At 39.6% G+C, this 27,009-nt stretch overlaps 1 protein-coding gene across 3 annotated transcripts; it reads left to right on the forward strand.

Annotated features, from left to right (window-relative positions):
* The first annotated feature begins 58 nt into the window (after positions 1-58).
* On the forward strand, positions 59-26,734 carry VPS26A (VPS26 retromer complex component A). 3 transcript variants are annotated; one of them, XM_077821852.1, is made up of 9 exons: positions 59-187; positions 8,649-8,798; positions 13,740-13,815; positions 16,160-16,316; positions 18,822-18,986; positions 19,469-19,575; positions 21,053-21,121; positions 23,736-23,878; positions 24,861-26,734. In XM_077821852.1, exons 1-9 carry the CDS (start codon positions 185-187, stop codon positions 24,972-24,974), a joined length of 984 nt encoding a protein of 327 aa, XP_077677978.1. In that variant the 5' UTR covers positions 59-184; the 3' UTR covers positions 24,975-26,734. The 3 variants fall into 3 exon arrangements, with proteins under 3 accessions (XP_077677978.1, XP_077677980.1, XP_077677979.1); XM_077821854.1 differs by having other exon boundaries at positions 143-187; positions 8,710-8,798; XM_077821853.1 differs by lacking the exons at positions 59-187; positions 13,740-13,815 and having other exon boundaries at positions 8,670-8,798.
* The last annotated feature ends 275 nt before the right edge of the window (positions 26,735-27,009 follow it).

Genomic DNA, 27,009 nt, shown 5'->3' on the forward strand with positions numbered 1-27,009 from the left:
CCTGAGGGGCTCCCTGCAGACAGCGCGCGCTCCGCCCCCACGTCCTCTCCTTTCCCTTCTCCGTAGGGACTAGGGAGGGGCGGTCACGTGGCGGAGGGGCGGGGCGTGACCGCCTGAAGGGTCACATGACAGGGGCGCGGGCCGGAGCTGTTGCGGGTCGGGGTCGGTTGGAGGCGAAGTGACCATGGTGAGTGAGCGGGAGCTGGCACCTCGGGGGTCCCTGGGGTGAGCGTGTGGCGCCTCTCCCGTTCCGAGACGTCGGCGCGGCCTGCTCCGTTCCCCTGCCCGCGTGCGGCGCAGGCCCGGGGGCTGCGGAAGGGTTTTGGTGCGCTGGGGGCCGTGAGGGGCGAGTAGGGCCCGTGGCGGCAGCTCGCTCCCGTCGGGGACGCGCCTCGGGACGCGGATTCCCACCTGTGGCCGGCGGGGGCTGGCTCGCGGGCGCCCTCCGTGGCCCGCGTGTCGCTGAGAGGGCCCGCCCTCGGTTGCTCCGCAGGGTGCTGGGCCCCGCGCGCTCAGCCGTGGGGCGGCTGCCCGCCCGGCTCCCCTCAGTCGGCGACATTCGACCTCTGATCCTGCAAGGGACTGCACCGGCTTCTCCTCCCGGCCGGCCCGCGCCCAGGCGCTGCGTTGGCTCGTGGCGTTCGGCCTGCGGCACGTTATGGTCGCTCCTCGCCCCGGTGGGCCCCGCAGAGCTGGCAGAGGCTGGGCTGGAGCACCTCTGCACGGCTGTCCCGCGGGGCCGATAACCCCTCCCCCACCACACCTTCTGCCAAGTGACTGTCGGCGGCGGGGCTGCAGGGCGGCTCCGGAGAGCGGCACAGCTGGTGCTGCAGAGCCTGTGTCTGGTGTGGGTAGGCAGGCTGGGGAAAACAGCTCGACTATCCGAGTCTGGGGCGGTCTTTTTGCTTACACCCTGGGCATGTTTGATTTGGAAATGGAGCAACACAAAACTGGATCCAATGCCACGTGGGTGGGGTCATTTCTCAGAGTAAACACATCATAGGACTGGAAGGGACCTCAAGAGATCATCTGTTCCAGTTCCCTTGGACTCATGGCGGAACTAAGTATGATCTAGGTCGGGGGTTGTCAAACTTCATTGCACCACAATCCTCTTCTGACAACAAAAAATACTATATGACCCCAGGTGGGGGACCGAAGCCTGAGCGTGCCCAATACCTGCCATTTCTGGGGGGAGGGGAAGCTAAAGCCCAAGGGCTTCAGCCCCCAGGCAGGGGGTCTGTAATCTCAGCCCCACTAACAAGTCTGAGCCAGCCCTGGCAACCCCATTAAAATGGGGTTGTGACCCACTTTGCGGTCCCGACTCAGTTTGCGAACCGCTGATCTAGACCATCCCTGATCTTAAAATTCTCCAAGGATGATGATTCCACAACCTCTCTAGGCAATTTATTTTAGTGCTTAAACACTCTGACAATTAGGAAGTTTTTCCTAATGTCCAACCTAACCTATCCATGTTGCAATTTAAGCCTATTGCTTTTTGTCCTATCTTCAGAGGTCAAGGAGAACAATTTTTTGTAACAACTAGGGCTGTCGATTAATTGCAGTTAACTCATGTGATTAACTCAAAATTAATTGTGATTAAAAACATTAATTGCCATTAATTGCACTGTTTAATAAGAGAATACCAATGGAAATGTATTAAATATTTTGGATGTTTTTTTACATTTTCATATATATTGTATTGTGTGCTTTAATTTAAATCAAAGTGTATATTATTTTTGCTTACAAATATTTGCACTGTAAAAATGATTAACAAAAGATATAGTATTTTTCAGTTCACCTTGTACAAGTACTGTAGTGCAATCTTTGTCCTGAAAGCACAACTTACAAACATAGATTTTTGTTGTTGTTGTTGTTGTTGTTGTTTGCTTAATAAAAAAAAAAGTAAAACTTTAGAGCCTATAAGTCCACTCAGTCCTACTTCTTGTTCAGCCAATCTCTAAGACAAACAAGTTTGTTTACATTTACGTGAGATAATGCTGCCCTCTTCTTATTTACAATGTCACCAGAAAGTGAGAACGGGCATTTACATGGCACTTTTGTAGCCATCATTGCAAGGTATTTATGTGCCAGATATGCTAAACATTCGTATGCCCCTTCATGCTTCGGCCACCATTGCAGAGGACATGCTTCCATGCTGATGACGCTCATTTAAAAAAAATAAGTGTCAATTAAATTTCTGACTGAACACCTTGGGGGAGAATTGTATGTCTCCTGTTCTGTTTTACCTACATTCTGCCCCATATTTCCTGTTATAGAAGTCTCTGATGATGACCCAGCACATGTTCATTTTAAGAACACTTTCACTGCAGATTTCACAAAAGGCAAAGAAGGTACCAATGTAAGAATTCTAAAGATAGCCACAGCACTTGACCCAAGGTTTAAGAATCTGAAGTGCCTTCCAAAATCTGAGAGGGATGAGGTGTGGAGCTTGCTTTCAGAAGTCTTAAAAGAGCAACATCCTCTGATGAGGAAACTACAGAACCCAAACCACCAAAAAAAGAAAATCAACCTTCTGGTGGCATCTGAAAATGAAAATAAACGTGTCAATCTGCAGTGCTTTGGATTGTTATCGAGCAGAACCTACCATCAGCATGGACGCATGTCTTCTGGAATAGTGGTTGAAGCATGAAGGGACATGTGAATCTTTAGCACATCTGGCACGTAAATATCTTGCGACGCTGGCTCCAACAGTGCCATGAGAACACCTGTTCTTGCTTTCAGGTGGTATTGTAAACAAGAAGCGGGCAGCATTATCTCCTGCAAATGTAAACATACTTGTTTGTTTGAGCCATTGGCTGAACAAGAAGTAGGACTGTGAGTGGATTTGCAGGCTCTAAAATTTTACATTTTTATTTTTGAACACAAGTTTTTTTTGTACATAATTCTACATTTGTAAGTTCAACTTTCATGATAGAGATTGTACTACAGTACTCGTGTTAGGTGAATTGAAAAATACTATTTCTCTTGGTTTTTTTTACAGTGCAAATACTTGTAATCAAAAATAAATATTAAGTGAGCACTATACACTTTGTAATTGAAATCAGTATATTTGAAAACGTAGAAAACATCCACAGATATTTAAACAAATGGTACTCGATTAATTGCACTGTTAAACAATAATAGCGATTCAATTTTTTAATTGCTTGACAGACCTAGTAACAACCTTTTATGTATTTGAAAACTGTTATGCCCCCCTCAGTCTTCTCATCTCCAGACTAAACCTATTTTTTTCTTCAATCTTCCCTCATAGGTCATGTTTTCTAGACCTTTAATTATATTTGTTGCTCTTCTCTGGACTTTCTCCAGTTTGTCCACATCTTTCCTGAAATATGGTGCCCAGAACTAGACACACTACTCCAGTTGAGGCCTAATCAGTGCAAAGTAGAGCAGAATTACTTCTCATGTCTTGCTTAAAACACTCCTGTTAATATATCCCAGAATGATGCTTGCTCTCTTTTTCTTGTTTTTTTTTTTTTTGTTGTGATATTTTTGGTAACAGTGTTACACTGCTAACTCATATTTAGCTTGTGGTCCACTTTGACCCCCAGATTCCTTTCCACAGTACTCCTTCATCGGCAGTCCTTTCCCATTTTGTATGTGTGTAACTGATTGTTCCTTCCTAAATGGAATGCTTTGCATTTGTCCGTATTGAATGTCATTCTATTTATTTCAGACCATTTCTCCAGATCATTTTGAATTTTAATCCTATCCTCTAGTGCACTTGCAACCCCTCCCAGCTTGGTAACATCCACAAACTTTATAAGTGTTCTCTCTATGTGATTATCTAAATCCTTGATGAAGATACTGAACAGAACTGGACCCAGAACTGATCCTTGTGGGATCCTGCTTGATGCGCCCTTTCAGCTCGGCCATGAACCACTCACTGATGATTGCTCTCTGGGAATGGTTTTCCAAACAGTTATGGACTCACCTTGTAGTAGCTCCATCATGGTTGTATTTCCCTAGTTTGTTTGTGAGAAGGTCATGTGAGACAGCATCAAAAGCCTTATTAAAGTCAAAATATATCTTGTCTACCACTTCCCCCTATACACAAGGCTTGTTACCCTGTCAAAGAAAGATGTTAGGTTGGTTTGACACAATTTGTTCTTGACAAATCAGTGCTGACTATTACTTATCACCTTATTATCTTCTAGGTGTTTGCAAACTGATTGTTTAATTTTTTGCTCTATTATCTTTCTGGGTAGTGAAATTAAGATGTCTGTAATTCCTTGGGTTGCCCTTATTTCCTTTTTTTAATAGATTGGCACTATATATGCCCTCTTCCAATCATGTGGAATCTCTCCTATCTTTTATGAATTTTCAAAGATGACCATTAATGGCTCAGATCTCTCCTCAGTCAAGTCCTTGAGTATTCTTGGATGCATTTCATCAGGCTATGGTAACTTTAAGACATCTAACTTGTCTAAGTAATTTTTAACTTGCTCTTTCCCTATTTTAGCCTCTGATCCTACCTCATTTTCACTGGCATTCACAATGTTAGATGTCCAATCGCTATTAAACTTTTCAGTTTTCAATAAAACAAAAAAAAGTCATTTAGCACTTCTGCCATTTCCACATTTTCTGTTACTGTTTCCCTTCCCTCATTGAGTAAAGGGCCTACCTACCCTTTCCTTGGTTTTTCTTTGCTTCTGATGTATTTGTAGAATGTTTTCTTGTTACTCTTTGTCTCTAGCTAGTTGAATCTCTCTTGTTTTGTGACTTGGCCTTCTAATTTTGTGTTCCATACCTGTGTTATATGTTTATGTTCATCCTTTGTAATTTGACCTAGTTTCTACTTTTTGTAGGACTCTTCGAGGTTTTAAATCATTGAAGATCTACTTAAGCCATGGTGTTCTCTTGCTAAATTTTCTATCTTTTTCTACTCAGTGGGGTAGTTTGCTCTTGTGCCCTTAATAATATCTCTTGTTCTCCAATAGTAACAATATTTTTTTTTATTCCTACTGTATTTGAGTCCTGCCAGTGTTCTTGCCTATCAAAACTTGACAGCTTGGTCCTTACTTGAGGAGTTTAGACTATCTTATTGCAGGCTATAAACAGTTCTGACACCTATCGTATGCTAAGTACATGTTGTGTCATCCAGAAGACTATATTATCCTGAAAGCATGAACTTTTTGGTTTAAGATTACTTATGTATTTGCCAACCACACTTATGCTGCATATTTATATGGCATCCTCCCAAAATGCCTTACAAATTCTATGTAGGGGTTACTGAAATATACTTGCCTCTGTAGTTGAAAGTGCACAGCAATAGTACAGACAGGTTTAGGACCATTTCATATTGTAAGGGTATGCCCACACTAAGTTAACATTGTGACTGTCTTTCCCTTACAAGGTATTTAGCAAGGAGATCAGATATGAAGAAACCAGTACACCAGATGCTATTTTTTTTTTTTTTTTTTTAAAGTAGTCCACTGCCTTAGGAGGGAATCTCTTTTTTGGGGAAAGTTAGAGATCAGTTGGACAACATAACTAGAAGATCACAGTTTGAAAAATTAAGATTTTCATTTTTGGAAAACCTGTTTTTTGGAATGGCTTGTTTTTTAAAAATGGTTTAGCCTTGAAACTCCAAATTTGTTTTGTTTATCCATGCTAGATGAGAACTAGTCCTTTTGGGAAGGAGAATGGCTAATTCAGAAGTAACTTGTGAGTCTTGTAACTGTCTTGCAGTATTTGTAAGGTTAGCGGTCTTCACTTCATATGCAAGATATAGCAGTCTATTTGTTGATATGTTTACATATAAACTATTTTGACACAAATTGAGGGAGGTGATGGTGCTTTTATTTAAAGGCTTTATTCTCCTTCAAATTGAAGCATAGGCCAGCCCATATGGGGAACATCTTAAAATAAGTATTGATGTGCAGTATCTTAAGAGTACTTTACTGTCAACCTCTGTTTCTATTGTGACTGCATTTTAGTGGCTCTGTCTATAATTTGTGAAATGCTATACCACAGCAGTTCTCAAACTGTGGGTCTGGACCCCAAGTGGGGTCGTCAGGGCTGGCTTAGACTTCATGGGGCCGAAGCCAACGCCTGAGGGCTTCAGTTTTGGGCAGTGGAGCTGAGATTACAGATCCCCTGCCTGGGGCTTAAGCCCTTGGCTTCACCTCTTTTTCCCCCCCCACCCCCGGGGTGGCAGGGAGCGGGTGGGCTCAGGCTTCGGTCCCCCCTCCTAGGGTCGTATAGTAATTTTTATAGCTAGAAGGGGGTCACGGTGCAATGAAGTTTGAGAACCCCTGTACTATGGGATCCTTTTAGATGATGTGTGCTGTGAATGTAATCTGTTTTTGGTTTGGAGGTAAATGTGCATAAAACTCAATAGGCACTCTTTCAATTTGATACATGTAATTGCTGACTACACTTTGAAAGTAGTACTGCATGTTTCAGGATTAAAGTGTTATAACTTAAACATATTTCTTGTATACTAATGATTTGGGAATTCTTCCTAAGTAACTAATTTAACTGGAAATTGAATATCAGAAAACAGATGTAGTCACAAAGCAAGCTTCTTTGATGTTCCACCTGTGAATGTAAATCTGTACTCAGCAGTGACTTGGAAGACTTCCCTGTTAGATGTGAGCCCCTCCTTAGACTGCTTTTTGAGCTCGTGGAGTCTAGGCTACAGAGCTTTCAGATGTTCTAAGCCAATGGGGTGGAGGGGTCTCCCATCAACTTACCTACCACCACTCACTGAGGCTGGGGTAATGATGACGATGGGAGAGGCTCTCCCACTGGCGTTTAGGTCAGTGTAACTTATGTAATTCAGGGGCGTGGCTTAGTCACACCCCTGAGTGACACAGCTTGTACCGATGTAAGCTATAGTGTGTACATAGCCAGTACTGAGTGGAAGTCTCAGGTTAACTGTAGCTAATCTAGCTTTCTTTTACAGAATATTGCACCACTCTTTGTGAAGAGTTTTGGGGCAGTTTGCCAGAGTAACAAGCTCTAAGTAGAAACAAAGTACAGGGACTTCTTTTATTTAGCCTTGTGTATCTTAACCTATCATAAGATAAAAATTGCTTATGTCCTTTCTTCAGCCTGTCTTGCAGTCCTGTGTCTTCTGTTTCCCCAAACAGTGTCACTCTTGCTGATATGAGAGTTTTCTTCTCAGCAGTACCTGTTGTTTGGAACAGCTTTCTTGCATCATTAGTTCTATGTGTTGTTTAAGATTTTTAGCTAAATACCTCTCCTCTTCTATTGACTTTGTCCAAACTCTTCAAATTTTGTCTCCCCAGACTACAATTAAAGATCCTACATAGAATGAGAACGTATATTCTTTAAAGAATACCAAATGTACCCAGTAGAAGACAGTGAGGGACTACATCTAGTTTTGTGTGTGTGATTTGCATCCAGAACGTTCTGTTCAGGGGCAGAGACAACGAGGAGTCCTTGTGGCACCTTAGAGACTAACAAATTTATTTGTGTATACGCTTTCGTGGGCTAGAACCCACTTCGTCAGATGCGTGGAGTGGAAAATACAGGAGCAGGTATAAATACATGAAAGGATGGGAGTTGTCTTACCAAGTGTGAGGTTAGTCTAACGAGACAAATCAATTGACAGCAGGATAGCAAGGGAGGAAAAATAACTTTTGAAGTGGTAATGAGTGGCCCATTTCAGACAGTTAACGAGAAGTGTGAGTAATAGTAGGGGGAAACTAGTATTGGGGAAATTAGGTTTAGGTTTTGTAATGATCCAGGGGCAGTCACAGATAATTTTGAAATGTCCACTCTCATAACTTCAAAAGTTACTTTTCCTCCCTTGGTATCCTGCTGTCAATTGAATTGTCTTGTTAGACTAACCTCACACTTGGTAAGGCAATTCACATCTTTTCATGTATTTATACCTACTCCTGTATTTTCCACTCCATGCATCTGATGAAGTGGGTTCTAGCCCATAGAATATCAGGGTTGGAAGGCACCGCCTTTCCTTCCTTCCTCAACCCAGAGTTCGGTGCATAGTCTTGGACCAAAAAACCATCTTTTTCCAGTTCTGCTTCCAGTGTTTCCTGTAGATCCTCTCCCTGGTCTTTCAGTTTGTGGCCTATTTCCTCTTACTCCAATAAACAGTTTTTTACCATGTTATACATAGTGTGTCCCAGTTTCTTAATTGTAAGGAATCCAAAAGTTTGTTTTTGAGTCTGGGTGTCTCAAGTATGATTTAAAACTATCAAATTTCAGTGGAAAGTTGCGGTACTAATAATTAGGGGCTGAAAATTTTTTGTGATCGTAATTGGGTACTAGAACTATCTACTTATTCCTGTTGTGACTAGTCAGTTTTGCTTGCACTGCTCATTCTTCAGCTTGCTACTGATCTTATCTTTTAATTATTTGCTGAGTACTGTCCCATGTGGTTATTATGAAACTACTTGTGTATAACTTTTTAAACATCCCAATGAAACGATTTGCATATTCTAAAAATTTGAGCTTTACATCTGCAAACTGAGATCTGTCCTTCAGTACACAGGGAATTTGTGTAATTGGGAACATACTTTCATCCCCCAGGCTTTAATTAGTATCACTGCCACAAACAAAAGATTAAAAAAATGTATTTCATAAAAGATAGTTATCTTTATCCCTGTGATAATCTGAAAAATAATTTTTTATTCCAGAGTTTTCTTGGAGGCTTTTTTGGTCCGATTTGTGAGATTGACATTATTCTTAATGATGCAGAAACACGAAAAACAGCAGAAATTAAAACTGAAGATGGCAAAATAGAAAAACACTTCCTCTTCTATGATGGTGAATCTGTTTCAGGAAAGGTAAGACTTGTGTGTGTTTCTAATGATTCTTTTTACTTTTTGCAGCACATAAATGCAAACTAGATATAAAACATGAGATATAGATTTTTCTTGGTTAGGTAAACTGGTTTGAACACCAGCTTAATTCTCTGGTCTGCCTTTGTTCTTAAAGGTCAGAAAATTATCTGTTCTATACCTACTTGTGACTAATGTAAACTTTAGTTCTTCAAATGGTTATTAGCCAGGATGGGCAGGAATGGTAGCCTCTGTTTGCCAGAAGCTGGGAATGAGCGACAGGGGATAGATCACTAGATGACTACCTGTTCTGTTCATGTCCTCCGGGGCACATGGCACTGGCCACTGTCAGAAGACAGGATACTAGGCTAGATGGACCTTTGGTCTGACCTAGTAAGGCCATTCTTGTGTTCATATTAGTTACTGTGGCAATTAATGGGAACCTCTGTTTTATGTGTTCATTAGCCTATTGCTTCTTCTTTTCATCTCTTGTTTTCTTCCTGTCTCTGAAGTAGCCAGTGTAGCCAAAGGCATCCCTGTCACTTTGAAATAATTTTTCTTGTTGGAAGCAGTAATCTTTGGAACCCGAGAGAGGGGAAGGCCAAGAAGGCACCATTTATAGCAGTAGTCTTTGGACATCAATTACCTGCTTGTTCTGTACATCCTGAAGTTATGCCCCATGCCCTGAAGTGGCTTCTGGTGGTACATCAGAGGATCTTCAGCTCAGCTGGCCACCAGTTCAGTAGGGGAGAGTGTTTTGACAACAAATTGGGAAAGGATTAGGAAGCCCAAATCTGTTCCTTCCCTCAAAGAAACTGAGCTAGATGGCACCCTTTGCCTGTTTCTCAAGGGACCTATTCACCATCAGGGAATGCTCCCACTCTTCAGACCACCTTCTTTACGCACACACCACGTCTGTGGACTCCTCCGAAATACAGCATGAATCCCTGGAATGTCTTTCTAGAGTACTGAAACTTTCTCATGGGATGTCTGTAACTCAAGAGTCAGCATGTCTATGTAAAAAGAGGAAGCTACTAGCTTTCATATACTCATTTTCATGTACTTTTTAAAAAAGGATGACAGTCTGGGAGGGCTTCTGAGGAGCTTTGACTAACGTAGTTGCAACTGGATTGGAAGACTGTTGGCTCCTCAGGCAGCTTCCCCTTTTTTTAACTCTTCCACCCCAAGATAACTGCTTGCATAATCTCTTGCATCCTCTGCCCCAGACATTAACAGATCACTAGTGATTTATGGACTGCACTAGTGGACTGCAAGGTACACGAATTTGTGAGCTCACAGCTCTGAGTTAGGAAGTACTGTGCACTTCATGTTTCCATAGAGAGGATCTTCTCGTCCCAAAGAGATGAGATGGCTTACTATTTACTGATTAAGACCAGTAAGGTGTCTTTAAATAAATAATTTAAAATTGACAGTAGATTGGGCTTTCCGTGATTTTGTCCAGGATTCTCTTAAATTGGCATTCAGCACTGCAAGCTCCTTTCCCCACTAGGAGGGACCTATGTTTACTAAACTTGGACAAAATAAATCTCAGTACAGTGTGCTTTAGGGGCTAACACCAACAGGAGATGCATCTAGATTCAGTTGTGTGGAAACAGTTAACCTAACAGGATTCACATCTTAAACTGAGCAGTAGCCAGGCTTCTCTGGCTTGTGAGTGGAATGTTTCTAAAGTTAAGCATTTAAGGGGAATCTCAATGACTGTGCCAGATGACATAAAGGAAGGAATCTCTGCCACCTCCCTGGGTAATAATTCCACACAATGATGGTCAAAGAAAAGAGTCTTTTGGCTGTGGAACTGACATCTAGTTGGCTAACTTCAAGTGCCATGATAAACCCTTATCTATGTCTAAATCAGTCTCAATTTTGTTAACCTTTTTTATGAGAAGGAAGGAGGTAATTTTATTAGTGCTGGTGTGTGATAGTTATTCTGTTCTTAACAGGCACAAGGTGGAAGAGATACAAGCTAGAAAAAGTGGGGGAAATATGGCTTTTGTTGATTTTTTTTTGGAACACTGGATGGCTGGCTAGTTACGAATGGATGCTTTGGTAGGCAAGGACACCATGGCACTTGTTGCATGAACCGTGGTTTGCATTTTGATCAAGGGACATCATCTGGTTGGGTCCTTTTTCCTTAGATAGAATGGGGTTGTGTCTGACTCATCTTGCTGTGCTAATGCAGTGCAGTTGATTTCAGGATTTGATGAAAAGCTGAGAGAGAGAAAGATGATAGGAGGAAGGAAATAGTGGGGCAGAAAGTAACACAACAGGAATGGGAGACAAGCTCTTGTGTGCCTCTGTGCTGTTTGGCCGAGGACTGGATGTCATGTTGATTTTCAAGGCCTGATGGCCTTCCTCTCGGGAAGAAAATCCTTTTGTCAGCTCATTCTCTCCTGGGATCAGGGAGGATGAGTCCATGAGTTGGGAAGAGACAAGACCTGATAAACTAAGATGCATTGGGATGAGATGTTCTTTTCAAAGTCTCATTTTAAGAACCACAAAAAGGTCGTGGGAGAGGGGAAGTTGGTTGCATTGTTCATCCCCCTCTTTATTTTGTCCACTAATAGTCCTAATATCTGACATACCAATTTTGGTTCATTAATTTCTGGTTCCGCATCTTTTCTTTCTGCCAAGCATGATTTCAACAAATACCTTGAATTACATCAGGAGGCCTTTTTGTTTAGACTAATTCAGTCTTAGTCTCCTTTTTGTACCTTTTTCCCCCATCAACATTTGTTGTTACATCAACCTATAAACATCTTATGAACTTTCAGGTGCTTTTTACATTTGAGCTTACAATTAAGGTAAATTTTTGGGTTCAGTTATTACAACTGCTTATTCTCTGTTGTATCTCCCAAGCCTATCTACTTGTGACACCTACTTTTGAGTGACTGCTCACTTTGGTATATCTTTCCTTTCCTTTAATGAACAGTGCAATAGTTACATGTTGACACTTAGTGTCCTCATATTGCATCTGAGTTTGTGCCCTTGGAGACAACTGGGGTAGTTCACATCTGAGCCATTGGATAAGGTTCTCTAAAAGCTCAGGCAGACACTACATCAGCTACACTGGGGTTATATTTTGAAGTTTTCTTCACACTAACAGCTAAAGATTTGCTCTTTTTAAAATGAAAGCTGAGACTGTGGAGGACAGCTGAGAAGCATACTGCATCCTTCCCCCCCACCCCCGCTCCTTTATGCTCTCAGGGGGCATGCACCACACTTTGGGGAAACAATGATCAAGTGAAATGCTCCAGCTTTCTTAGCTCTTCTTGGAAAGGAGAGCCAGAGATGCTCATCCCAAGCCATTGGATCCATTGGTTAGTGAATGTCTTTGGGCATAAATGCTTCCTTTACCTCCAAAGAGTTGCAGATAGTAAATGGGTACTGTAAGAGTTACATTCTCTATCCCACCCCCAAAAAAGTCCAAATGTTTTTGTCCGGCTCTATCAACTGCACTCCATAAAGCAGAGTAGCTAAATGCCCAGTAGGGGGAGCATGAGTTAAGCATTGTTCCCACAACTTTCTTGGAATAGCTCATGCTTATAACAAATTCATTGCATGTTTGTGCCTGGGGGAGGGGAGGGGGAAAGGATTGTGGAGGGTGAAGTCAAGTCTTAAAATAGATCCCTGATAACTGAACTTACGACCAATACCAAATATAAGGAGCTCAGAAGGAGCCCCAGCATGGCTGACAAGCAGTATCTCGATAAGTCTAGCTTGGGGATCGGCAACCTTTGGCCCGTGGCCCACCAGGGTAAGCCCCCGGCAAGCTTACCTGCATCCGCAGGTTCGGCCGATCGCGGCTGCGGGAAGTGGCATGGGCCGAGGGATGTGCTGGCTGCCACTTCCTGCAGCCCCCATTGGCCTAGAGCGGCGAACCGCAGCCTGTGGGAGCCACAATTGGTTGAACCTGCAGACGCGGCAGGTAAACAAACCGGCCCAGCCCACCAGGGGGCTTTCTCTGGCGGGCCGGAGGCCAACGGTTGCCGATCCCTGGTCTAGCTTATACTTTTCCTGCTCCTCTTGAACTCTTTTTTTTTTTTGTGTTAGGGTAACAATTGGGATTTGGGGTGGGATGGGGCGTTGGAGATTGGTGCTGGTCTTTCATATTAATACTGGGTAGGTTGGCAAACTTTAGCACCCTACCTGTTACTGACTGCAAGACTGAGTGAACCTCCTTTTCATCTGTAGTAGTCCTATTGCCTTGCCTTTATCTCCCATTAAGTCCTGAAGGGGTGTCAGGATGTCAAGCTGAAGGACCCCAGCTGGTGGTGAATGATGTAACTGAATTTGGCAGTATGAAAGCAGAACCTCCATCGCTCACGTCTCCAACCATACAGTTGAATAGCTCACATTTAATCAAGAAGTGTGAAAACACTATCGTAGTAATCTGGATAAAATCGTACTAGTTTGAGCTGACAGCTTTTTGTCTAAAACAATGAAATTTCAGTAGTTTAATCACTTCTATGAATGCTTTCCATTTTGAGAAGTCAGTCAGTTAAGATCTTTTCCTTGTAGCTGTTTTCTCCTGGAAAGGTTTTAGGCCTCAAGAATGTTGTACAAGGAGGAAGGAAAAGTTGTCAAGTCAGATGACTACTCTAAATAGGAGAGTTGAACTGCCAGGAATAAAGTACGTTTCTGATCCTGTAGTGGAGCATTACTAATTTGATGGCAGTTTTACATTCCCTTGGACAGTCTTTATCTGTCCTTAATGCATCCTCTTGCGTATAACCCTTAAAGGCAATACACAAGCTTAAACCCTTAAAAATCATGGAGTGGAAAAAGACAGGGGAGGGAAGGAGAGAGCTTTCTGGGCACACCCAAATAACTGATCTTTGTCCAGAAGTGAAAGTGAACACCTGCTGTGCTACAGTGGAAAGTATAAAAGCCTCCAACTATTATTGTTTTTTTGTTTTTTTTTTTCAGGTGAACATAGCCTTTAAACAACCTGGAAAGAGGTTAGAGCACCAAGGAATTAGAATTGAATTTGTAGGACAAATTGGTGAGTTTTGAAGCTGCCAATGTGGTGAGGGTAGATGTGATTTAAGGAACTTTTACATTCATAACTGTAAGCACTCTGGCTCAGTCCTCATGACTACATCAGGATAGTGGTTAACAAGTGCTGAAGTAAGACAATGACTTAGTCATTTTAACTCAGAAGTAATGTGCTACTTGTACTGGTCAGAAATTGGAAAAAGCAGCAGTCTTCCTCTTTCGCCAGTCTGTTTAAGAGTTGATTGATTTATGGGAAACCTGGAGAAACATTTTATGGCCAACCAGAGAGCGTGCTTGCCATTTACGCAACTTATTGCCACACGTGATCAATGCAGAACTGTGTTCACAGTCTTAATCTGCATACTCAAAATGAAAACCTAGGAAAATTTAGACTTTTTTTTTTTTAAACCACAAGTGGCAATCACATGAAAAATAACACCCAAAAATTCATCTCTCTCGCTTATTTCTCATGTCGTCTTTAGTGTATCAAACTAAAATGCCAAGCATGTACCAGCTGTGCAGGCCTGGATTACTTTTTTTAGTCTCTAATCCTTGATTTAGAGGGAAAAGGAGATATAGGAAAAAGAAGGGTGGTAATGGTCTAATTACCTCTTTCTAGAAATACGTCTGTGGCCCTTGCAGTATTCTAAAGTGTAGTTGTGTACTGTTTCTGAACATAAAGTAAGGTGTCTTAAATATCTCAAAGTGCAGAGATCCTATAAAATTGCCTGATAATACTGCATTAAACTAAAGTTCTTTTTTTTCCCATTCAGATTTAGAAGCTAAAATTGTGAAGAATCTGCATCATTTGGTTAGGTTCAAAGGTCTATCAGTAGTTTCTCCCAAAAACACTTGAAATATCCTTTCTCTATACAGCTTAGATTTATTATAAAATTCTATATCTTCTGTTTACAATAGCCTCTCTGATTTATACAAAAAGTATTCTTCCTGCCTCAGAAAATACAACAGTAAATTTACTAGAAAATCATGAAGTAGTATAATTAAAATGAAACAGTTGTCCAGTGAACAAAATACACTTCGCAGCATTCTTTTAATTATGATCACTTTGTTTTGTAACATGCAAAAAACAGTAACTAATGTGTCTGTCACTTAAATACTGTTCTTTTGTATTTCTAACAAGCTGCTTTTGTGATGCATTATTACTTGGGTTGTGGTATATTTAAATGTGAACCTGCTTAGAGTAATGAATTTATTTTTAATTCTCTGCTAGGGAGAATTAATTAAATTTTAATAAATTTGTCAAATATTTTAATTCCTCGTGATAGTTACTGTCATGTAACTGACCATGTTTCTTTATAATTCTGAATCCTAAACAACAATTTATATGTAGAAATGGTTTTCCTGATAGGTTTTGCAAAATTAAAAATATGTATTATGTGAAGACTGGGTGGCTCAAAGATTTAGTTATAAGATTAAACACTAAGGGTCACAGGAAGTCCTGGTGTAAATGCATGCAACTCCATTAGTCGGTGTGTGCCTGTTTACAGCATGATAGAACTTGTACCTAAGTGGCTGGTTGAACTTACCTGGGTTGGTAGTAATGATGATATACCTTCTAACAGTTTTTTGTAACTTGTAGATTAATTGGTGGTGAGAGTCCTGTTCCAAATGTTGCTAATTGCCTTCTTTTAGCCTTTCTGCTGTAACTACCAGAGACTTAAGTGGACATGGAGACTTTATTACAGAATGTTGGAATTAATTTATATTTATGTTACTATGACACTAATTTAACCAGAAATTCCTTTATTTAATTGAGAGGCCTAATGGTCTTTATACAGTTGCTCTAAATAATAAGTATTCTACTACATCCAAACAGTAACAAAACATTTATAAACATTTGATCAAAATACTTACAAACGGTAAATTCAGAAGTGCTTAGACCCATATTGGTTGGCTCCAACTTCAGGTAGGTATTGGGAATGAACCATCTAATAGCTTGTCTTTTTAAACCCTTTAACAAACAAGTGATGTCATTGCCTGTTGCCAATTTAGCTAAAAAACAGGGTTTGGCCAGTTTGGGTCATTACTGGTTCAACACACACAATTCTTGTTTTTAACTATCTCTGATAATTAGGGCCTTTTTTTCTTTCTATCTTATTTATCTTTCTGGTCTAGTTGTTGTAATTTGATGCTGAAGATTGCTGACCTTTTTGCTGATGTGTTTTAAATTCCACTGATCTGGAGGTGAATTTAATGGCTGTCTCTTCTCCCCAACACACCTTACTTCCAGCAGTCAGAGTAGAACTATAAAAAGAGGTTTCAAATGATGTTCACTTCAACAGTTGTGTTTATTAATAAACTCTTTCTAACTTCTTGCTTCTCAATTTCAGAACTCTTCAATGACAAGAGCAACACTCATGAATTTGTAAACCTAGTGAAAGAACTGGCCTTACCAGGAGAACTGACACAAAGCAGAAGTTATGACTTTGAGTTTATGCAAGTTGAGAAGCCATATGAATCCTACATTGGTGCCAATGTCAGATTGAGGTATGAAAATATGCATTTAAGCAGGCAGATTCTATGAAATTTGATACTAGAATCAGATATCCTGTTAGGTTATATGTAAAACAGGCTGAGTGTGCATTCAACAAAATGGTAATTCTGTCAAGTCTGTTTCCCATTAAGTTGTAAACATAAAATTAACACGGTGTATTACAGAACTAAAATTTGTATCTTTCTCCAAAACTCTGTACATGGAATTTACTTTTACTGTGCTCACACTCACAATGGCACTCTTTTCTAGATGGACAGTGAAACTTCCACCTAGAAAATGGGTTGGTATTTCAATCATTTCACCTGTTCATGAAGTCCAGCCCTTCTTTAAGGTGACGCTTTCTCAAGTGTTGATTTTGATTCCAATAGAACGCATGAAGTGACATTTTTCAGAGGACTTAAGGGTATAATTCTGGTAGCTCTTTGGAAGCATCAGGATCACATGGAGGGTTATAGCGAAGACCACTCAAGACATCTGCTGGTCTCCCAAATCTCTCATAGCAAGGCTTCTTCTGAATTCAAAAATATCTTCAGCTCTGTCATATAAACCCAGTTCTCTGTTGTAGGGGTTGTCAAAATGCTGTATGTCCCCTTTTTAAAATTGAAAGTTAACTTATGAATAAAATACTTTTCTCAAGCACAATGTTTTGATTATTTCCTGTTAACAAAGAGGATAAGGTGAAAAAATAACATTTGACCCACTACTTTGAAGGACACCAAGATAGAAAGTAGAGTTGTTGTCTGTGAAGAGATCTTGTATTTGAGAACGTAAGGAGGATTTTGGTTTATAGCACTCTGATTCTTGATATGTATCAACTAGAGATGTCGATTCATCGCAGTTAGCTCATGCAATTAACTCAAAAAAATTAACTGCGATTAAAAAAATTAATCGCGCTTAATCGTATTGTTAAACAATAGATTACCAATTGAAATTTTTTTTTGATTACATAACTGCACTCAAAAACAAAACAATGTAAAACTTTAGAGCCTACAATTCCACTCAAGTCCTACTTCTTGTTCAGCCAATCACTAAGAGAAACAAGTTTGTTTACATTTACAGGAGATATGCTGCCTGTTTCTTATTTACAGTGTCACCTGAAAGTGAGAACAGGAGTTCGCGTGGCACTTTTGTAGCCATCATTGCAAGGTATTTATGTGCCAGATATGCTAAACATTCGTAAGCCTTTCCTGCTTCAGCCACCATTCCGGAGGACATGCTGATGATGATCGTTTAAAAAAAAATATAGTGTGTTAATTTAAATTGGATTGAACTCCTTGTGGGAGAATTGTATGTCTCCTATTCTGTTTTACCCGCATTCTGCCATATATTTCGTGTTATAGCAGTCTCGGATGATGACCCAGCACATGGTGTTTGACAGTGTTCGTAAATCACTGCAGATTTGACAAAATGCAAAGAAGGTACCAATGTGAAATTTCTAAAAATAGCTACGGCACTCGACCCAAGGCTTCAGATTTTGGAAGGCACTTCAGAGTTTTAGAGGGATGAGGTGTGGAGCATGCTTTCAGAAGTCTTAAAAGAGCAACATTTCGATGCGGAAACTACAGAACCCGAACCACTAAAAAAAGAAAATCAAGCTTCTGTTGGTGGCATCTGACTCAGATGATGAAAATGAACATGCATTGGTCTGCTCTGCTTAGGATTGTTATTGAGCAGAACCTGTCATCAGCATGTCCTCTGGAATGGTGGGTGAAGCATGAAAGGACGTATGAATCTTTAGCGCATCTGGCACATAAATATCTTGCAATGCCAGTTACAACAGTGCTGTGCGAACATCTGGTCTCACTTTCAGGTGACACTGTAAACAAGAAGCGGGCAGCATTGTCTCCTGCAAATGTAACCAAACTTGTTTGTCTGAGTGATTTGGCTGAAGTAGGACCCAGTGGACTTGTAGGCTGTAAAGTTTTACATTGTTTTATTTTTGAATGCAGTTATTTTCTTGTACGTAATTCTACATGTGTAAGTTCAACTTTCATGATAAAGAGATTGCGCTACAATACTTTAAGTGAATTGAAATATACTATCTTTTTTACAGTGCAGATATTTGTAATAAAAGTTATAAAGTGAGCACTGTACGCTTTATTCTGTGTTGTAATTGAAATCAATATATTTGAAAATGTAGAAAGCATCCAAAAATATTTAAATAAATGGTATTCTATCCTTAACAGCTCGATTAATCGCGATGAATTTTTTTAATCGCTTGACAGCCCTAGTATCAACGTGACTAAAGGAAATGAGACTGGAGGCATGTGTTGCCAAGGCTTTGACTTGACTAGCTAGTAAGTTAAACAATGGATAAAATTCTGTAGAATGTTTGGGTTTAAAGAGAAATGTCTAGTTACTGAATATAAAATGACCCTCTTGTAGTCTTACTTTGTTTTTTAGTTATTTCATTAGAGTGTCACCTTGGCAACTTCATCCATAAAAACAATATAATCTGCATAACTGAGTCTCTGTTAACTTTACTGTTTACTTCATAGGTATTTTCTTAAAGTGACAATAGTAAGACGACTGTCAGACTTGGTAAAAGAATATGATCTTATTGTTCACCAGCTTGCGACATACCCAGATGTTAACAACTCTATTAAAATGGAAGTAGGCATTGAAGACTGCCTGCATATAGAATTTGAATATAACAAGTCAAAGTAAGTGTGACTCAAAACCTACACAAATAGAAGTACTCAAATTGATCAAGAAGAGAGTAACCTTTGATGTAATATAGATGACTTACCGTAATGATTCTTGCATTATGAGCTTTTTTTAGATTCTGGAGGCTTGGAAACAAAATGATTGATCATAAAGGCAAAGATTAGATTTTAAGAGTAGTTGCCAAGTGTCTTTTTCAGTGCTTAACATTCAGTCTCTTGCAAACTTGCTAGCGACTTTGATTTCACTCCTGAAATCATGCTATTTGGATGACTGTAGTGCATTCTCAGTTGGAATCTATAATGGTAGGGATGTTCTAGCCTCACTTGAGTGGTTGGGAAACCCACCTTAGCAGAAGGGAACTGTTCGGTTCAGTTTCAGCAATAAAAATGATGACCTGTATATTTTTTTCTTAAACTCTAGCTAGAATCATGTGCATTAGGTAAGCCTTTAACTGAAAGCCATGTTTGTTCTCCTAAAGGTATCACTTAAAGGATGTGATTGTTGGAAAAATTTATTTCCTCTTAGTAAGAATAAAAATTCAGCACATGGAGTTGCAGCTGATCAAAAAGGAGATCACTGGAATTGGTAAGATGAGCAAAAAAGGAAGAATACCAATATGAACTAGTAATTTGTATATCATAAAATTGATGCAAACCTAATAGTAAGAAGTTAATCAAAGATATATATATATCAGACATTTTAATGGGGTTTCTGTTCATCTGGGGTTCAGAATCAAATTTGATATCTAGTATAAAAGTAGCTAGATCTTGTAGTAGACATCTGCTTCATACTTTAGGATTCAAAGCTTGCTTTTGGGTTGGAGAGCTCATCCTAGATCACTGAAATTTACAGGCTACTTACAGAACTCTTGATACTCAAACTAAAAATATGCATGAGCATGAATTGTTTGGTTATTCACTTCAGTCTAATATCTGAAATTAGTGGACTTTTTTTTTTTTTTTTAAACAGTTGAGGAGGCCGGTCATGTCCTTTGAACAGTAGATAATTGTGAAGACGGGCATTTTTTGAAATCTTTAAGTCCCATTAACTTTCATTAGGGTTCATAAGTAACTCTTGAAATGGGACTTACAAGCCTACATTAGGCATTTTTGAAAATGTTACCCTTCGTCTACATTCCCCCCCACCCCCATTAAAGGAGCTATATCTGGAAAGTATTGTCTTTATATAAAGACCTAACTTTACAAATATCAGTGTTAAGTTTGGTCTTTGCTGTTTTTCTGAACGATGATTTGGAGGTCTGGGATGTCTGAATGCTCATACTTCAACTGAAGAGGTAGTGATGCTGCATCTTTAACAGACGTCCTATATTTGAGTGTCCATTAGTCACTGGAATTAAATAGGTGTTAGTTATTAAAAGCAAACCAAAAACAGTTTTTGTGATGCCAGAATTTTACAAGCTATTCAGTCATCTTACAGTTTTCCAGGGTAAACAAGACATGAATTTGTAACATGGAAAAGAAACAGAAAAATGTATTTCCTTAAAACTTAAGCTGCTTTAAATACATCAGAGAGGGTGCAAATAATTTCTTTTCCTTTACAAGTCAATCTTTACACCTTTAAGCGACACATTTTTGTTAAACCCCTCATGACTTATGAACTTGTTACAGAGCTACTCGATCCCTCAAATAAACAAGTAGATAACTCTTGATAGTACTATGTCCACTTCACAAAATCAGCAAACAATTTAAGTTTGAACTCGAAGGAGGTTTGAAGCAGGAGGAGGTGGATGATTGCAGGTAAAGTTTCCAAAGCATTTCCCCATACTATTTTTAGCTCTACCTAATATTTTTTGTCACTTATGAATATAAACACTATTGGAAGTTGAGTCTTTTTCTTAATATACACAATCTTTCTTAAAACACATACGAAGGGAAACCAAGGGTTTGTGTCCATTAAAGGGAAACCACTGTTCTTGGGCAGGAGTTGCCATAAGACTACTGTTTGGGGTCCTGTAGTTTCATTGAAAAAGCATATCAAGTAAATGTTCCAAAAAGTCTCTCATCAACATGTTGCACTTTTTTTTTTTTTTTTCTTAAACTAGGGCCCAGTACCACAACAGAGACGGAAACCATTGCTAAGTATGAAATAATGGATGGTGCGCCAGTCAAAGGTAAATAATTGCTCTTGAACTTTGGAGAGCATTCTAGTGTAAAAATTATAACCAGGTTTTTAAAATGAGTTTGCTTCTATATGGATAAGAATTTTTCTTTGGGTTGTAAAAGAGGTACGGTAAGGTAGAACACCCAAAGCTGCAAGTGGCAATAGTGATTACTTAACCTAGAGATGGGATTCTAATTATGAAATTTTGTTTGAAGTTCAATCCTTTTTACTACTCCTACTCACCCCCACAAGTACCTGTGATCTGATTTGGGATTCCAGTTCAAGCCCATCTCTACTACATTAACAGCTCACTGTATAGGAGGAATTGAAGAATATTCTTCCTAAAAAGCGGGAGGACAGTCCCTCTTTTCTCTGATTTTGCTGCCAAGTGCTCCCCTCCTTTAGTAGTATTTTTAAGTACTTCCATCTCTGATCTCCACCGTATTTGCCTCTTTGAAAGCAGACTCTTCAGCAAACCTCTGAGCACAAGCCACCTGGTGCCTACTGTCGGAACATGCAGCTGCTCTAAGGCAGTGGTTCTCAACCAGGGGTACAAAGAGGTCTTCCAGGGGGCATATCCAGTGGTGAGCTGGAGCCGGTTCGCACTGGTTTGTGTGAACCGGTTGTTAAATTTTGAAGCCGGTTTCAAACCGGTTGCTAAAGGGGTGGGCAAACTCTGGCCCGTGGGCCACATCTGGCCCGCGGGACTGTACTGTCCAGCCCGCCTGAGCTCTCGGTTGGGGAGGCTTCCCTGAGAATCCCTTTTAAATTTTTACTTATCTGGTAGCGCTTCAGGCCTTCGGCGGCAGGTCCTTCACTTGCTCCAGGTCTTCAGCGGCACTTTGGCGCGGGTCCGTCAGTGCCCCCGAAAACCCAGAATGACTGAAGGACCTGCTGCTGAAGTGCCGCCGAAGACCCGGAGCGACTGAAGGAACCGGTTCTTCAGCTTTTGGCAGCTCATCACTGGGTACATCAACTCACCTAGATATTTGCCTAGTTTTACAACAGGCTATATAATAAGCAGAAGTGAAGTCAGTACAAACTAAAATTTTCATACAGACAATGACTTGTTTATACTGCTCTATATACTATACACTCAAATGTAAGTACTATATTTATATTCCCATTGATTTATTATAATATGGTAAAAATGAGAAAGTAATAGTACACAGTAATAGTGTGCTGTGACAATTTTGTATTTTAATGTCTGATTTTGTAAGTAAATAGTCTTTTAGCTGAGGTGAAACTTGGGGTACATGAGACAAATCAGACACATGGTAGTCTGGAAAGGATGAGAACCACTGCTCTAAGGGCTCATGGACAGCAACTGTGCTATGAATATTTAGGTGCCTCTAAATTAAAATAACTCACTGGGTGGAAAAGATATTATTCCTTAGGCCTGGTCTAAACATGAAGTTCCACCAGTTTAGGTAATGGTGTAGTTTAACTAAAATAAGTTTAAAAGTTGGTGCAGCTTTGTTGGGCAAACTAAAATAAGTCATGATAAACAAACTTGAACATGTTTATGTGTTTAAAACTGATTGCCCCTAATGGGAAAGCTATGCTGATATATCTGTTTGAAATTGGTTATAAGTGTGTCCACATAAGGATTTAACTAAACTGGTGCAAGTTTGCTTGTGTAGTCAAGCCCCTAGAAAGTTTCCTTTTCCCCTCCGAGCTATTGCAGCCAATATCTTGAGGGCACTTCAAGACTTGGAATGGAGCAGATTCTGGAACAATTAGGAGTCCTGAAGGAAGAGGCTGGCTGCTAATGACTCTCAAGCTTGCTTCCAGAGAAGAGTTTAGGGAGGGATGTGGTAAATAAAGGTAGAGGAAAAGAAGGATCACAAGGCTTAAAGCTCTTTAAGAAAAATCAGTGGGAGAAAGGGAAGAAAGTAGGGAGGGAGGGTTCTGGTGTGTAGTGGGGAGGGGTACAGGTGTGCAAGCTGCCAATCACTGATGGTGACAGAACTCCCTTGAGCAGCTACTTTAGGATCCTGAGACAAGACTGAACAGCAAGATTAAATCACCGTTTCTGGTGACAGGGCTATCTGATGGTTGTGTTGCAAAAACTCCAACTAGAATTTGGATCCTGCAGATCCAGATCAGTCTGATTCAGGCACGGCTGAAGAACATTGACTGATTAATAGTTGTCTGATCTGGTTTTGAGTGAAAATAGTGTTCTTATTGACTTTGAGCTAGTATCGGCATTTTCCATAATAGCTCTGACAATGAGACTTAGATTATTTTAGTAATTTAGTGATGAGAGGTCCCAGAAAGGGTAATGCTGGTGACCGTTCATATTTGACACTGGCTTCTTATTTAATTATAGTAGATTGGCCTTCAAGGTGTTGGTCCTTTAAAGCCCTGAATGGTCTGGAATCCAGTTAGGTGAAATAACCTCTCACTTATACCATCTTCTGGCACACCGTTGACTTAAAGGCTCTTGTAAACTTCAGGACCTGTGTTGGGTTTCCCGGATGAGGGCCTGTGCCCTTAGAATCTGAAGGGTGCTTGGGTAGAAGACCACCACTTTTCCACCCAGTCTTACGCATTTTGGGGAATGTGTTTTAATGAGAGTTCTCTCAGATGAAACTAATTCTAACTTTTCTTTCCTCTTCAAGGTGAATCAATTCCTATAAGACTTTTCTTAGCAGGCTATGATCCAACGCCTACAATGAGGGATGTGAACAAAAAATTTTCAGTGAGATACTTTTTGAATCTAGTGCTTGTGGATGAAGAAGACAGACGGTACTTCAAACAACAGGTATGGTGTTGTACAGGCTGGAGTCTTGTGGCAGGCTGGTTTTTGTTGTGAAGTTTTGTTTTTTTCATATTTGGAAACAGAACAAGTAAACTCTATATTACAAATAGAAATGTGAAATAATTACTTTTCTCCCATTTGCTGTACTGAATAGTACGTGCACAAAACTTAATTTGCGAGTGAGGAAGAAGGGGATGATGAACACTATATTTTAGCAAAGATGAGGTATTAGTGTGGTACAAAATGCAAGAAAGGAGTGATTGATGCCCCACAGAACTTACAATCTAAATAGCCAGACAAAACAATACTGATAGAAATTGCTGTGTGTCCAAAAGGGAAATTATTTTGGAGCATTATTTTTAAATTACTGGATGTGCAACATTTTTTTGTTTCACTTGAGTGGGTTAATGCTGGATGAAGAGACACAAGGAATTTGATTTGGTTCCTGGCATAAGAGAGTACAAAGGTAAGGGTGTGAAAAGGATATAAAGGGCAGGGGGGATACTTTGTGACCATAAGAAGAAATATGGATAGGAACAAAACTGAAAGCAGGTAAACAAGACCTTAAAGTATGAATAAGAAGCTTGAATTTAATGCAGAAAGTAAGAAGAAGCCAAAACGATTAGAAGAGGGGAGTGGCATGATTCAGAGTTTGAGCAAGAAATATTTACCTTTAATTTGTTTGATAGCACAGAAGGGGAGCAAAGTGAGCATTGGAGTAGCCAGAGAGGAGGTGACTAACTAGGAGAGAGCACAGCACACATGGATATGCAATTTTAATATTTATAAACCGAATTGCTTTGGTTTGAGAACACATCTGTACCTGATTTATAGAAATATAGCTTATTACAGAATGGAAATAGTGATGCGAAGTATTTTGGAAACCTTGCATCAATAGAAACTTATGATTAATTTTGAGGTTATGGGGTTAATATTTGACCAGACATAACGCTATACTAAATGAGCATTTGCTTCCCCTATATAGGAAATAATTCTTTGGAGAAAAGCTCCTGAGAAACTGAGGAAACCACGAACAAATTTTCACCAGCGGTTTGAATCTCCAGAACCACAAGCATCTGCTGAGCAACCTGAAATGTGAACTAGATAGGAGGTGAAAAAACTGTTGTGACACTTCAGCAGAGTAAAGGTGGCAGCAGCCTGTAGGAGAAGAGAAGGCAAAAACTCACATTACACCGGTCTTCCTTCGTCTTACAGTGCTGCATTTACCGTATTACTAAAACATTCGTCAAGTAAACATTCAAGTGTGTATATACATTTAAAATAAAGTGCTTTCTCAAACACTGGAACTTTCTTAAGCTACTATTTTATACTGCACATTTTACTTTTATTTGATAATGTTATGCACTCGATATGCATAAAGCTTAAACAAATCTAGTTATATATTTCCATGCATGTAGGCTTGTATATTTATTTTTTGCTAATCACCTATAATATGTAGATTAAAGCATTTCTCCCCTATCATGTCATTTATCGCATGCATACCTCCAATGCTGCTTATCTGAACTGGTTTTGAAACCAACAGATAAGTATACTTGTCTAAATTACACTAAAAATCAGGGTTTATGGTGGATCTTTTGTCTTTAGAATGAGACTTTTAAATATTCTTGACATGCGAGCATAGTTTAACTCTTTACCACAAACTTACTATACCTGTTTGGAGTCTTCTAAGACCATACCGTGGTTCTCAGAGGCTTTGAATCTTGTATCTTTCACAAGAACGTTCACAAACAAATTTGTTCCCAAGATGATCCTTTTAGATGTGTGGTGGCTCTTACACTTCACTCTAACCATATTTGTTTTTACTTAGAACTTCCAGAAACAGTTTACTGACAAGTCTAATGTTTTCTAGTAACTGTAGAACTCTCACTTCTCCCACCATTGCTGTTTTACTTTAATTGAGATGATAAGGGGGGATGGAAATGTTTTAACATAGCTGACTCTTAATGATTAAACTGAGACTTAGTGTTACATTCTTGAAATCAACTTTTTACATGCACAATATTTACTCATCTCCTCTTGGATTCACGAATCTACTCCCCTCTTTACAGCTTGTTCCCTTGCCATCCTGGGGGAGGAGGAAAAATGACAGCCTCTCAGAAGAACATACTTATTCTCGTCCATCTAGGCCTATAAATGGGTGGGAGACAAACTGTTGGGTGGTTTTTATTTTTATTTATTTTTTTTTGAAAGATATTTTTTAAACTGGTTGAGTTCAAAAAGCGTTGAGAAATTTGTCTAGAAAAACGGAATATTTTTGTCTTACTCATCTCTTGTGAGTTTAGAGTCTTTGAACAAATTACTTAAACAAGTTAGCCTCCATTCACAATTAATCACGTAGTCTGTTATCAGACATAATATATATGGATTGGACACAAAATGAACCATGCTGTGTGGAAGGCTACTTGCGCTTGTAGTTCATTTGGACTATAAACAAGACACTCTTTCTAAACTTCAATGCAGGCATCATTGGTTTACCTTACTTTATGAGTAAGCAAAATAATTGAATTACACTTCTGTAAAAACATTTTACTACTATGGAACTTTGATAAAGCAGACCAAGATTCTATGTACTATATACTGGGGTATTTCTCTTAAATGTGGATATCTGAGTGCAAATTTAACTCCCTCATGTAAGTGCCTGTTGAGAATTTTTTTTTTTTTTTTTTAAAAAGCCAAATATTTTCATGATCACTTGCATGTTGTAATCCGGAAACTATTCCAAGAGACTTTGAAAACAGATTGTATTTAACTAGCCTCAGATTGTGCAACCATGTATAATAAACAGGAAACACACTGAACCTCTATTTGAGTTATTAAAATAGCTGTATTCTCACTAAAGCATGTGGATTGTCTTTAATTGGAATGTACATTGTACTGAAAATACCATTTGCAACAGATATGAATGTATTTTGAGGATGGAAAACCTGGGTTAATAGCTTAGGAAATTTGTATAGTATATAGAATCTTAAGTAATTTATAGTTATGAGTTTCAGTTCATCGCATGTCAGTGAGAAAATCCACCCCCACCTGAGACTTATTCAGTGTCACTTTTGAAATGAGCCAGTAGGCTTAGTTCATTTCATGGTGTTTTTACTTTTGGCGGTCTTATCAGA

This window comes from Eretmochelys imbricata, chromosome 7, assembly GCF_965152235.1.
Source record: "Eretmochelys imbricata isolate rEreImb1 chromosome 7, rEreImb1.hap1, whole genome shotgun sequence".
In the NCBI taxonomy this organism is placed as follows: Eukaryota; Metazoa; Chordata; order Testudines; family Cheloniidae; genus Eretmochelys; species Eretmochelys imbricata.

Coding starts and splice junctions, on each gene's coding strand:
- VPS26A (XM_077821852.1), top strand. Junction 13,816..16,159: donor TGAATTTGTAGGACAAATTG/GTGAGTTTTGAA, acceptor TCTCAATTTCAG/AACTCTTCAATGACAAGAGC. Junction 23,879..24,860: donor GACGGTACTTCAAACAACAG/GTATGGTGTTGT, acceptor TCCCCTATATAG/GAAATAATTCTTTGGAGAAA.